This window comes from Budorcas taxicolor, chromosome 19, assembly GCF_023091745.1.
Source record: "Budorcas taxicolor isolate Tak-1 chromosome 19, Takin1.1, whole genome shotgun sequence".
NCBI classification, from domain to species: domain Eukaryota; kingdom Metazoa; phylum Chordata; class Mammalia; order Artiodactyla; family Bovidae; genus Budorcas; species Budorcas taxicolor.
The window spans coordinates 49,503,772-49,517,984 of NC_068928.1; the positions used below are offsets into that span (position 1 = coordinate 49,503,772).

Here is a 14,213-nt window from a genome sequence, read left to right on the forward strand (position 1 = left end):
GAAGTTTCACTGCAGGTGCCCTACTGGGCCAACCTCAGCCGCCGAGCACAGTGAGGCATTTCCTCCAAACAAAACACATTCTTCCCGTGCCATCTTTGGTCAATCAGACACCCTTTGTGCATGGAGAAACTTTATTTATGTATTTTCTCATGCCACTGCCACCAATACAGTGAAGAAACATCAATAAATGACAGTAATTTTAAAAAGAGTTAACAATTAAAATGATTTTTTAAAAAAAGGTCACTGGGACTTCCCTGATGGTCCAGTGGTTAAGAATCCTCCTTCCAATGCAGGGGAGGCGGATTCGACCCCTGGTTGGGGAACCAAGATCCCAGTTGCCAAGGGGCCCCTTAAGCCAGCACACACAATGAAAAGATCCTGAGTGCTGCAACTGAGACTCAACGCAGCCAAAAAAAAAGTCACAATCCTCTCCCCAAAACAAAACTTTGAAGCCATTAGTTCCACTTCTGAATTCCACTGAGGAGCCCTGACCCAGAAACAAAAAACAGATGAGGGGCAAACATGGATGTATTCCCTTGGACCTTCATCATGAGAAACTGTGCCCTCTAACACTAGTGTCCTCCAAGGCCAGAGCCAGAACTAGTAGCGGCCACCCATCAGCTTCTTCCTTGAAATGCAATTTGAGAGTCACTTTCAACCTCCCTTTACCATTAAGCAAATCTCATAAGGTGACAACAACAGCAGTTAAACTGGTAGCAGCAAGTCCTCAGGCCACAGCTGCCCTTATCTGGAAGCTCTGAGCTATTCTCTTACTGAGCAAAGCCAAGAAAAAAAAGTGTTTTTTTAAGAAACAACAGTTGTACTTATTGTCACATTACGAGTTTCCTGGCAAACAGCTCCAATAAACAGAAGAGAATGTAAATGAGGAAAATACAGTCTCACACATCACTGAAGCCATTCGAAGTTTATTCACATTTTTATGCAAAAGGATTTGTTAGCATCAGTGGCATTCATGAACATTTCTCACCACTGCAAGACTGGAGGAGGGAAACCACTGCTGTAGCACTGGTTTCTACAATGTCGATGAATGACAGCTCACAAGCTGTAGAAATAAGCGGGTCCAGTGGCAGCACAGAGAGGAAAGGGAGTGTATTTGGTTTGGAACTGGTCATCAGGAGGTGCTCCCAGGACAATGCCTTCACGTCCATAATCAAGTCTGACCCACCAAGAAGCATTACCCTTGATACCAGTCACTCCTGCAGAGATGGGGAGCTGGTGGGAAGATGCCCTTGGTGGCAGCGCCTGGCACTCTGGCCACCTCCCTTCTCTACCTCTGGGGCAGCTGCAGGTTAAATGCAGCCCACCCTCCATTGGTCCCTTGGTTCACACCAATTTCTACTGCAGCTGCATCCAGCTATGAAGTCTAACTTTAGGGTGATAAAAGCTTTCTCCTGAGACGTCACATTATTTACGAGGCTGGGAAAGTTGGTCTGAAGCTATTCCAGGGTAGGAGAGGCTGGCCACAGGGGTCTGGTTAGGATCTAGTGACCAGGACTCGGGCCTCCCTCCCGAGCTCAGGTGACGAGATTCCTCATGATGCTGAGGGAGGACCCTCTGTACCCGGATCCAAAGTGATTCCAGTGGTTCAAGTAGTGGAAGAGCTGATACAGCTTCAGGCGCTTCTCGAAGCCTGGGGCCTTGGGGATTTTGCTGTGGTAGGCGGAGTAGAAGGCACTACTGAAGCCCCCGAACATGCCAGCTATTGCCAGCTCATACTCCGAGTGGCCATAGAAGGAAGCGGGGTCAAAGATGATGGGCCCAGAGGAATCCTCCGCTACGTTTCCTCCCCAGAGGTCTCCGTGGAGCAGGGCTGGGACGATGTCCAGATCACGGAACAGGTCGGGAATCTTTAACTGCCAGGGTAAATGCAGCCTCATCAAAGTGATCGATGCGTGTGGGAGGGACACATGGGCTGTTTTGAGCGTGGCTCCCAGTGCCTGGTTGGTACACAGACACACCCACCTCCCGTCCTGACCCAGACCAAGGTGGCTGCGTTGGCCACAGCACCTACGGGACATGACGGGCACAGCCCGGGGCCAGGGGCGGGGGCGGTGCGGGGAGATGGACACTCACCTGCAGAGCAGCCCAGAGCTCACGGGCCTCCCTGTCCCCAGACCTCTGCTCTACCAGGTCCATCTGGGGCTGAATGCGCTGCCGGGCATAGAAAGTGACCCAGTCCTGCTGCCAGTCATTCACCTGTGTGGGCGACAGCAGAGCTCAGTGGAAGGTGCCACAGGGTTGAGAGGGCTGACCCACAGAGGCACCACTACAGGGACAGGTGTGAAAGCAGGGGAGCTGACCCGGCAGCCTGGGATCTGGAGGACATGCAGGGACAGCAGGCTCCTGGACAACCTCCCACAACACCTCAATATCTGAACGGAGTGGACAGCGCCCTGTAGGTTACTCAGTGCGGCCCTCCCAGGGTGCTGCTTGCTTGTCCTTGGAGGGCATGGCCACCATCCTACCCACTTGGCCCAAGTATGGCTCCCTGGGCTGAAACCCCCAGGGCAGCCAACCTCAAAATCATAAAATGCAAAGTTACAGTTCCTTTCCATTACGCTACTTTTAAGAGTCTCCTATTTAAAATCAAACACTGTTTAACTTTCTATTTTCAGCTCCCTTGGTATCCAGCATCCTGTTAGTCCTTCCTGGCTCCTTTGAGCTGACCTAGCATGTGAGGTGGACACTCTCCATGTCGACCTCTTTTCATTAGCAAAGGAAAAAAAAAGGAGCAGAAAGACCTTTTACCAAATTTCACCAAAAGCGAGGTTGTTTCTAAATGGTTGACGCGACTAGCAAATACGGGCAAAGCGCTGGTGTCACTCACCTGGGGGAGGTACCCACAGCACGTCACCACGTCAAACCCGAACTGGGCCACGAAGGGCCGCGCCACCTGCTCATCTCTTCTCCCTTGGAAGCAAAAGGAAACCAGAGACATGACAATCCCCCTGCTCCCTTGGGGCCTGCTCTGGAAGCCCAGAGAAGCGCTGAGGCCTGACCTCAGCGTGCCCTTCTCCACCTCGGGTCCTCTTCCAGAGACAGACAAGGCTCCTGGCCTCCGCACACTATCAGGGCCCAGAACAGAGCCTGCCTCATCAGAATCAACGATCCAGGACACCCACTGCTTCCCAGGAGAGGCATCAGAGGAGCAACAACAACCCTGTGTCCCAATAAGGAGGGACTCCACCCCATGACCCAACAGGAGAGAATGGCTTCCAGTGGCCGCTTTAGCAACTGCCACTTATGGGAGATAAGCCCCTGTGCTTATAAATGGTCATCCTCTGCAGCTTCCCCAACTCAAAGCAAATCCTGAAGGCCTGAACTACATGTGGGTGGAGGCAATGAGGCTGTCTTTTCTAATTTATTTTTTATTTTTGGCCACATGTCATGAAGGATCTTAGCTCCATCCAGGGATCGAATCTGTGCCCCTTGTAGAGTCTTAACCACTGGATCTTCAGGGAATTCCCCTAAGACAGTAAGTTCTTGGTCATCTGTTCCTGCTGTGTCTGCTACTTTGCCTGGCGGAGAAACCATCTGGGCTACACGTGAATTATCCAATGTCAAAGGATGAAAATCCTTGAAGACACCCTCAGTGCCACCACCACACTAAGCTCTCAAAAGGTCAGTCGTGAGGGCTCTCATCCTGAGCCTCATGTGTGACTGTTTCTAGAAGAAAAGGCACAGTATGGTAAGCCAGAGAAACTTCAATAGGCTTTCTTCTGGAGAGTGAGCGATCAAAGGAATTATAATATGATGGAGTTTCGAGTGCCAAAAATATTTCCTGTCTTTCAAATGCATTTTTGAGACAACACACTAGTCATATTCACTGTTTACTGCACACCAAATATGCAGCCTTGGGTTTACATTCCTTTCCTGTAGCAGCAACACAGGTCTGCCCACCCACAGCAGCAGCACAGCTCTGCCCACACACCCATACTGGCCAGATGTCTTCTTCTGTCTGGCGGGGGGGGGGGGGGTGTCCCCTCGGGCCCACAGCCGTACCTACTATGCCAGCCTCCTTCTGGTGAGTCTCTCCAAGCCTCTTGTTGTCTAGGTGTAGATCTGCCAGCTGGGTGCCAAGCTTTGCAGCATGACTGTGAAACCAAAAGGCAGCCACTAAACACATGGCACAAATGGGGACCCACCTATAATTGAAAGATCTCAAGCGACATGAAGCAGGTAAGGCAGTGAGAAGAGAATCTCTTCTGGTGAAGCAAGGGGGAATGGAGGCCCTCATAGGAGCATCCTCAGAGGATCTCATCAGTCCTCTGTCCGCATCTCAGCAAGAGATTCCTCTCCTGTTTGCCTTTGGCCCTCAGAGTACATGCCGCTCATTCTGCAGGACCCAGGGATGTGTGGGGTCACGGGTTTCTTCTATCACATCCTGCACAACTGTACCCCCAAATGCAAGCTTCCCACTCAGAGGAAGGACAAAGCCCCCCAGAGGTGAAGCTGCCAGGACGCACCTGCTCAGATGCCGCATGTCCAAATGCTCCATCACCAGCATGCTGCCGCCTCCTGGGGCGTCAAGCACCTTGATGGGTTTGGGCACCTTCACTGTGCCTGTCTTCAGGATGGCAATTAAACTTGCCACCTCGCCTTCAAACATCCTTCTGGCCTGCCAGAGAAATACAAGGGAGGGGAGAGGGAGGGAGAGCAAGGTTCTGTGTGGATGTGTTTTCTCCAGCACCACAACCAAAGCTCTCTGCAGACTCAACAGAATGGACAGCTTTTTCACTTTTCAGTACAGCCGATTATACATTCTGAAGCTGCATAGGAATTAAAGGGATTGTGCTTGCCACTTTTGTGTATGTTTATGTTGTCATTGGGCTTCCCAGGTGGCCCAGTAGTAAAGAATGCACCTGCCAACGCAGGAGACAGATTTGATTCCTGGGTCATGAAGATCTCCGGGAGAAAGGTGTGGCAACCCATTCCAGCATTCTTGCCTGGAGAATCCCATGGACAGAGGAGCCTAGCGGGCTCTGTTTGCAAAGGGGTTGGACGTGACTGAGCACATACGCTGTCACTGATCCCCGTCTCTCCAGAGGAAGGAACCTATGCCTTGTGCACCCCTGATGGTGCAGGTGTCATCCTCACACAGCACTTCAACCATAATCCTGTCCCCCTGGGCCCTCAGGCACAGGTGGCCCTCAACTGCATGTGCCACCAAGCTGGGGACACTCCTCACCTGAGTGGACCACCAAATGCTATGGCATCTCCTAGCACCGGACACCACTTCATCACCATCGCCTTTCCCATTTCTAGTTCAAAAGTCCTTGCTCCTGCTTCTGGAAGGCAAATCTCACCCCGGAACACACTCCAAGCTGTCACCCCACTTCCTGAGTGACAGCCCCGCAGGGTCTGGCTCTGCCCACTCCCCTGCACCCTCATCTGGGCCCCTACCCAGGCTCCACCCCCACACTTCTAGGCCAGCGCACACACCCATTTTGCTCCTGGATTACAGCCTCTCTCAGTTCCTCAGAGATCCCCAGGCGCCTCCAACCTGGAGACCTCCACATGCCATGTCACCTCTGCGTGGAACACCCCTCCCCATTCTTTTTGCTAAGTCAGCCCCTTCCTTGTCACGCTTCACATTTCAACTTAATAAAAATTTTTATTTCTCAGAGAAATCTTCCCTAACTTATCAGGCTAGGTAATTCCTCTTCTTTATTTTTTTTTAGAGTAAAATTTCTACAGACATATATGAAGAAAACTGCAAACTCAAAAGCATCCAACTCTAATTCTCCCAAAGTCAGCACATCCACGTGACGGCCGCCGGGCACTCCTCTCCGCCCAGACACCGCCGCCCCGCCAGTGCATCTGTCCATCTGTTTTGTCATCTACACAGAGGCAGTCAGGCCTCTTCATTTCACGCTGCATTTGTAATGCTGGTGCATCAGTAGAGTTTATTGTCCTTGTTCTGTAGAGCAAAGGTTCTAAAATGTGTTCGTCCAATGAAGGACGCTGGGCTTCCAGTTTGGGTTCACTACGAACAGTGACCCAGGATATTCTACTTCTATCCCTCACAGTTACTAATTCTGTGGCCTTGGTCTCCTCATCTGTAAAATGGAGTTAATAACGGTACCAATTTCATAGGTTTGCTGCTGTAATTAACTGAGTTAGCAGCTAACAGTTAACACAGTCCATTCTAAACACTTTACGAATTATTAGTATACCACCTTGGGGAGCTAAGGTTGCTGAGAAGTAAGATAAGAACTGTGTCTTAAGGAGAATTTTCATAGCATTCTCTGAAGATGAAGGAACACACTCGGGCCTAGGATGTACTTTGTACTAAAGCACTGCTGTGCAGCATAAAGGAATCGAATTTAAAAAAATTTTTAATTTAAAAAAAAAATGCAGGGAGAGGTGAAGAAGGGTCTGTGAACCCAGCTAGAGGCAAGGCTCCCTCACAGAAGTGTCTACTACCACAGGGTCCTAAACGTCTAACCCTAAGACCACTCCTCCAGAGTGGGACCAGGGCAAAGTAAGCATCAGTTGGGGTGCAGAGTTACAAACGGTCCAGGACTTAGGAGAGGAACATGAGAGAAAACCAAATATACAAGCATGCAAAGGACAGATAAGCATAATGAAGAGGAAAAACTTAGACCAGGTCATTCGAGCGGAGAGTGAGAAGAAAGACAGAAGAGCAGCTGTGTAGTCTTGTCTTAGAAGTCCAGAAGACATTCTCACCTCCTAAAAAGCAAAGCATAAAGAGAGTCCTATTTTCCATACAATAAGCAAATCTTTCTGCTATAGCCAGTACATCTGCGTAACTCACACAGGTATCTATCCAAGCAAACTGGAAAGAGACCTGTTTGCAACTATCTACCAAAGGATTAGAAAGAATGGATGTGAAGACTAGCAAAAATAAAACAGACCCTGATGACAAAATAAAAAACAACAACTGGAAGAAACAGTTAGCAGAAAGACAATGTTTAAAAAGCACTGCTCAGTGGTTCCACTTTAATCGCTGGAAAGCATTTGCTTCCCTGTAATCCATACCAAGTTTTGAATTATTACAAATGCTAATGACAGTGAAAATACAGACATGAAAGGAACGGAGCCACATAATAGAAAAAGAACTCTGAGAAGGTCTGTGACAGAAAGGAGGGAAGGACATGTCCACTGCATTAGTACTGTCTGGGGGAAACCAATGGAAAAGAGCAACTTTAAGGACTGTTATTTGCCAAATTCCTATAGAAGGGATGTACAGGATGATATGGAGCTGATCTCTGTAGAACAAAGAGTTGAAAGCTGGTCTTGAGAGAACAGCATCAATCCAGAAAGAGATCATCCCACATTATGTAGGGTGGGATTCTCCAAGGAAAAGATAGAAGCGCTGAGGGTGTGCAACACACAGGACCTGGTACTTGGGTCACTGCCTTCAGCCCTATTTGAACCAAGGTATTGCCAGTCCTGCTCCCTGCCTACTAGACCCATCCGGGACCTCCCAGCTAACACTACAGGCACGACCCACCCAAAGTGCGCAAAGAAGGGACATCCCAGAGTAAGTCAACTTCAGCAGGGAGGCTCACCTATTTTATATGGGAACGCTTGAGAAAATGTTCAGATACAAAGAGAATGGAAGCGTAGGCCTAGGGACTGAATGTGGCCCCGGAAAATTCATAGGTTGAAACCTAACCCCCAATATAATGGTGTTAGGAGGCGGTGCCTTGGGAAGTGACCAGGCCACAGGGGTGGAGCCCCTGTAAGAGACCCCACAGAGCTCTCCTGGGCCTTCTGCCACATGGGGTCACAGGGAGAAGTGCCCTCCACACCAGGAAAGGAGGCCTCACCACGTTCTTGGACGTCCAGCCTCCAAGACCAGATCCCGAAAAGCACATGTTCGGGTTTAAAGCGGCCCAGAGTGCGGGAGTGTTACAGTAGCCCTGAGGACGAAAGCCAGGGCTACGTTACTGCCAATATTCAGGAAGGGTTTTGATCTCTGCAAGTTCAAGTAAACCCCAAGACAAAGGGTTTCTGTTACCCGTCCTTATTCAAAATTCGCCAAACGATGGACTTTCAAGGCAGCGGCCACCTGGATCGCGTAGGAAAACCATCCACAGCGTCCCAGTGGCGGCAGAGGCTCGCGCCGGACCGGCCTGGATCCGCAGACCGACCTCCCGAGGGTTCGAGGGGCCGCAGGGCTGAGCCGCGGAGGCCGAAAAAGTCCAAGCCGGCCCGACCACCACACGGGTCACCGAGCGCCTCCTCAGCCAACGGCCCAGGCTCGGACACCGACCCCCAACTCCGGAGCGGCCCCCACCCGCGAGCCCGGACGAAGGCCTGGGAACACAGACCCTCGGCCCGGCCCCGCCCCCCAACCCGCACCCGCGGCGACCCTGACCTCTGCCTTGGGGTTCACTTTCACAAACACTCGCCCTTTGTCCGTGTCGTAGCTCTGGCCCTGGCTAATGCATCCGCCACCCGAGTGACCCGTGGCCTTGACGGAGTCGCAGCCCAGCTCCCGCCTCAGTAGCTCCTCCATGCTCCCCGCGCCTGGGCCGCCGACCCGCCTCAGGCCGCACGCAGGCGCCGCGACGCCACAGCGGCGCGCGGGGATTGGTTGAGGGGCGGGACCGGCCGGAGCGCGCGGGGATGGGGGGGCGGGGCGACGTGAGGGCGGGGCGGGGCTGCGTCGTGCCCCCGCATCCCCGAGACCCTGGTGACTCTCCCTGCCAGGGGCCTCGCCCAGACCTTTCCCTTAACTTGACCTGTGACCTGCCCGTGACACTGCGTCCTGCTCCGGCCCCTCATCACCTCCACCGGCTCCAGGTCTGGGCATCACCCCTCCCAGAGATTTTCTCGACCTGGACGCGTCTGTAACGCCCTACGGAATGCTGTCTTTGTTTGCAGGTGGTTATCCAGAAGGGCTTCCCAGGTGGCGCTAGTGGTAAAGAACCCCCCTGCCAATGCAAGAGGCCTGAGAGACACGAGTTCGATCCCTGGGTCTGGAAGATCCCTTGGAAAAGGGCATAGCAGCCCACTCCAGTATTCTTGCCTGAAGAATCCCATGGACAGAGGAGCCTGGCGGGTTACAATCCATGGGGTCACAAAGAGTGGGACGTGACTGAAGCGACATAGCACCCACGCATCCAATTATCTTGTCTCCCAACTAGATTTTAATGATTTGAGTTTTGACGGCTGCATAAAGTCTTTATTCTGTCGACTGAAAAAAACAAACAAACACAGCCTAAAAGTTGAGAATTATGTTTGATTGGAGACATTACTGAGGACTTAAGCTGGGAAGATAGCCTCTCAGGTGGTTATGAGGGACTGTTCAGAATAGGGAAGGAAAGGGCAAGGATGTATAGAAGTTTTTGCCAAAAAAAAAAAAAAAAACCTACCAAAAAAAAAAGAAAGAAAGAAAGGAACAAGTAGTCAAACATGGAAAGACTACTGGTAATTACAGTAAACCAGACATCTCAAGTAAATGAATCTGGTGCTATTCTGTGTGTGTGTGTGCTTAGTGCCTCAGTCATGTCTGACTCTTTTCGACCCTTTGGACTGGAGCCTGTCGGACTCCTATGTCCATGGGATTTTTCAGGCAAGAAATACTGGAGTTGGTTGCCATTCCCCTCTCCAGGGGATCTTTCTGACCCATCGATCGAACCTGTGCATTGCAGGCAGATTCTTGACCTGCTGAGCCACCGGGGAAGTCCTTTTCTATGTATAGGAAGATGCAACAGTCTGAGCTTAGTGAAACCGTTCCTTTGATACATACACCCTAACTATCTAGGGCCAGTATGCTGTGTTCTCCATCCTGAATCTCCTCAGGGTACACAGTTGTGGGGAGAGGGCTGGCTTTAGTGGCTAAGAGCTTGATGGCCTCAACATCTTTTGTTTACTGGTATGGCAGGTGGCATTCTTTGTCTACAAATCCATGTGTCAATCAGCAATCTTCAGAGAAATCAAATCAACAAGGTGTGTGTATATACAGAGGGAGGTTTATTTTAAGGAATGGCTGTGAGGATTAATAAAGGGAAACCTATTTAAAATGGAGTGGGAAGGCCCAAAAGGGAGAGCTCTCACACAGTCCGCCCAGACCCAGCCTGAAGGTAAGGATGAGTCAGCAAGTGCGATTGCTTTGGGGCCACTCAGGGTCAAGAACAGGAAAAACTGTCAATTACCCCAACAAGAAGAATCATCAACAGGAAAGAATCCTCAATTACGCGCCTCATCAGGAAAGGTGTTCTTTTTATCTCCTGCTGCTGCTGCTGTCGCTTCAGTTGTGTCCGACTCTGTGCGACCCCATAGACGGCAGCCCACCAGGCTCCCCCGTCCCTGGGATTCTCCAGGCAAGAACACTGGAGTGGGTTGCCATTTTCTTCTCCAATGCGTGAAAGTGAAAAGTGAAAGTGAAGTCGCTCAGTCGTGTCCGACTCTTCTCGATCCCATGGACTGCAGCCCACCAGGCTCCTCCGTCCATGGGATTTTCCAGGCAAGAGTACTGGAGTGGGTTGCCATTGCCTTCTTGTATCTTCTACAAGAAATTAATTACCCAGTCTACTCAGCCAATGAAAACCAGTGATTACTCTCAACTCTCACTTTCTTCAGTGGTGAAGTCACTCAGTCGTGTCTGACTCTTTTTGACTCCATGGAGTATAGCCTGCCAGGCTCCTTCATCCATGGAATTTTCCAGGCAAGGATATTGGAGTGGGTTGACTTTTGTTCAAAACAACCCCTCCAGCTTCCTCCTTTCTGTCTATAAGATAACATTCCTCTCCTTTGTTGGCTTTGTCTGCAGCTTTTTCTTTCTTCTTTTTCAAATTGCAATGCTTTGCTGTTCCTGAATAAACCCATCTTGCTCATATACCAACAAGATGTGTTCTTTTTTAGGTTAACAGGGCTCACACAACTGTGGAGGTAGCAGTAGTGTAGTAGTGTAGTGTTAGTTGCTCAGTCGTGTCCGACTCTGCGACCCCACAGGCTCCAGGCTCCTCTGTCCATGGGATTCTCCAGGCAAGAATACTGGAGTGGGTAACCATTCCCTCCTCCAGAGGATCTCCCTGACCCAGGGATCAAACCTGCATCTCCGGCACTGCAGGCAGATGAGCTACAGGGAAGTCCTTAATTGTGGAGAGACAAGATCAAAATCTGCAGAGTTGACCAGCAGGCTGGAGGCCGAGGGCAGAGTCCTATTGGCAGAATTCCTTCTCGCTCACGGGAGGTCAGTGTTCTCAGCAGGCCTTCAGCTGAGTGGACGTGGTCCACCCACCCTGGAGTGGGTAACTGGCGTCACTCAAAGTCCACTGGTTTAAATGTTAATCTCATCTAAAAAACACCCTCACAGAAGCATCCAGAATAATGTTTGACATCAAATATCTGAGCACTGTGCCCCAGCCGAACTGACACATAAAATTGACCATCACATTCCCCATTGTTTCCCAGTGCTTACTTAGCATGATTCACCAATGCCAGTCATGCTGTGGGCATTCACTGAAAATGTGCTAAAACAATGGAAGAATGAATAATAATTGAGGTTCTGAAGTTTGAAGAATCAAGGAAAAAGCAGATAGTTCGGACCAACATTCCAGCTAAAAATAACTAGAAATGCTGATTCAGACGGCTTCAATACGTATACAAAGCACTGGAGAGATGACAAGATAGCAAGGAACATTCGCCCCTAATCCCTCTTCATACATACACCAGGGAGCTCTACCCTGAACCAGGGCTGCTGGCACCCTGACATCCAGCCTCCAGAACTATTAGAAGATACATTTCTGGACTTCTCTGGTGGTTACAGTGGTTAAAAATCCACCTGCCAATGCAGGGGACACAGGTTCAATTCCTGGCCCGGGAAGATTTCACATGCTGCAGGCAACTAAAGCCAGGCACCTGAGCTACTGAGCCTGTGCTCCACAGCCTGTGAGTCACAGCTACTAAGCCCAGAGTCACAAGTACTGAGTTTGCATGCCGCAACCACTGAAGCCTGAGTGCCTAGAGCCTGTGCTCTGAAATGAGAGAAATTTCCACAATGAGAAGCCTGCGCACCGCAACAAACAGTCATCCCCATTTACCGAAACTAGGGAAAGCCCACTCGCAGCAGTGAAGACCAGGAGCAACCAAAAATAAAATAAATTAATTTTTTTAATTTAAATAAATCATTTTTTAAAATGTGTTTCTGTTAAGTGCCCAATCTCAGATTCTATAAAGAACCCAAGGAAGTAAAATCTATGTTTTAAGGCAAAACAAGAAAAGTGAGGCATAACATACTTCCTACCTGTATTGGGTCCTCTGTAATGTACATCTGCATTATATTAATACATTAACTGTGCATGCTCAGTCGTGTCAACTCTTTGTGACCCCATGGACTGTAGCCTGCCAGGCTCCTCTGTTCATGGGATTTCCCAGGCAAAAATACTGGAGTGGGTTACAATGCTCCCCTCCAGGGGATCTTTCCAACCCAGGGATCAAACCCACGTCTCCTGCAGCTCCTGCGTTGGCAGGCAGATACTGTGCCTCTGCGCCACCTGGAAAGCCCATACATTAACCAGACCTCCTCAAAGCTGGAAATGCTAGCCTGACTGTAAATATCATTTTTTTTCTACTTCTGATGCCAGTAATGTAACTCTTTGGAAGATCAATTTTTTCTTTCTTAATTCTGCAAGGGATCATGGGTCTAATCTGTTGAACCTGTTCACTAGGCTTTAAATTTTTAATATTATGTTTTTATCTCTAAAAGCTCTTTTTGGTTTGTCAACAGCAACAAAAAATTAATCAATAGTCAATTTAAAGAGGAAATAGAGAATTCTAACTGAGCTGACCTGAGGACTATAATCTGGGAGATGGTCTTTCAGAAAGCTTTTGAGTCCTGTTAGAAGTTGAAGGCCTAGTCACATACACAAGACCTGGTGCTTGCCTGTACATGCAGATCCGGACTATATATATTTGATGAAGTTTATGTCTCCGACAATGCTGGCAGATTCTTTACCATCTGAGCCATCAGGGAAGTCCCTGATAACACTACAGTCTTTCACAAAAATCAGGACAGTGGTGTTGTTGGTACCCCATGCATGCGCCTTCTACATTCACTGACATTCACCAGCCCAAGGATTCCAGGATCCGGCTCCTGGGACGGTGCAAGAGTTTTCTCTACCCTTGGTGCTGGCCCAGTCCAGTGCCCCCAGGAGCAGCTATCTCTGAGGCTGCACCACTGCTAAAGTTCCCCAGAGGGATGCATTCCAGTCAACTTAACATTCTTTTCTGACCTCCTGCTTCACTTTCCCACCCCCAAGAAGGCTTCCCAGGGTCACCCTCACATAAGCTATTGGCACTTGTACCTTATCTGTTCCTGAGGGAGCCCACCTCTGAGACAGTGGTTGCAGTCATGCAGGAGGAAGGGTGTTGTATTCAGGAGGTATGTGCGCAGTCTCTGGCACACCAGCCATGCTGTATTTCTTGACCTGTGGGGGTGATTTACGATTCAAGTATTAAGTGGTACATATGTGTGTTCTCATGCACTTTTCCATATATATATACAGTACTTCACAATTGAAAAAATATTTATTTATATTTAGTTATTAATATCTGGGGCTTCCCAGGTGGCACTAGTGGTAAAGAACCCACCTGCCTATGCAGGAGACATAAAGAGGCGGAAAAGGTTTGATCCCGGGGTCAGGAAGATCCCCTGGAGGAGGGCATGCAATCCACTCCAATATTCTTGATTGGAGAATCCCTTGGACAGAGGAGTCTGGTAGGCTACAGCCCATAAGGTTTCGAAGAGTCAGACAGACACAACTGAAGCGACTTAGCACACCCACAGGCATTAATATTTGACTGCACTGAGTCTTAGTTACAGCATGCAAACACTGAGTAGCAGCATACCAACTTTTAGTTGCAGCATGTGAGTGAGATCTAGTTCTCTGACCGAGGATTGAATGCAGGCCCCCAGCACTGAGAGCTCAGGATCTTAGCCACTGGACCACCAGGGAAGCTCTGTATTTCACAATTTAAAAAAGCAAAAATGAGCAGATGAAAATCTACAAATGGTAGCAGGTGAACTGACACTTCACAGGAGAGTAAGGAGAATTTTAAAAATTTCGTAAAGGTTATGGAGTACCTGAATCACATCTGCCCAAGGTAGCAGAGCAGCGTGCAGGGTCAAGGCCTGTTACAACCTGTCTTTATCTGTGGTCTGCTGCTGCTGCTGCTAAGTCGCTTCAGTCGTGTCCGACTCTGTGCGACCGCAT

At 49.5% G+C, this 14,213-nt stretch overlaps 1 protein-coding gene across 3 annotated transcripts; it reads right to left on the reverse strand.

Moving 5' to 3' along the window:
* Window positions 1-910: 910 nt before the first annotated feature.
* FN3KRP (fructosamine 3 kinase related protein) lies at window positions 911-8,523 on the reverse strand. Of its 3 annotated transcripts, XM_052657860.1 has the most exons (7): window positions 8,369-8,507; window positions 6,629-6,714; window positions 4,488-4,639; window positions 4,024-4,115; window positions 2,849-2,931; window positions 2,095-2,217; window positions 911-1,874 (listed from the first exon to the last, which is right to left on the reverse strand). In XM_052657860.1, exons 3-7 carry the CDS (start codon window positions 4,628-4,630, stop codon window positions 1,536-1,538), a joined length of 780 nt encoding a protein of 259 aa, XP_052513820.1. In that variant the 5' UTR covers window positions 4,631-4,639; window positions 6,629-6,714; window positions 8,369-8,507; the 3' UTR covers window positions 911-1,535. The 3 variants fall into 3 exon arrangements, with proteins under 3 accessions (XP_052513820.1, XP_052513819.1, XP_052513821.1); XM_052657859.1 differs by lacking the exon at window positions 6,629-6,714 and having other exon boundaries at window positions 8,369-8,523; XM_052657861.1 differs by lacking the exon at window positions 6,629-6,714 and having other exon boundaries at window positions 4,488-4,634.
* Between the last annotated feature and the right edge of the window lie 5,690 nt (window positions 8,524-14,213).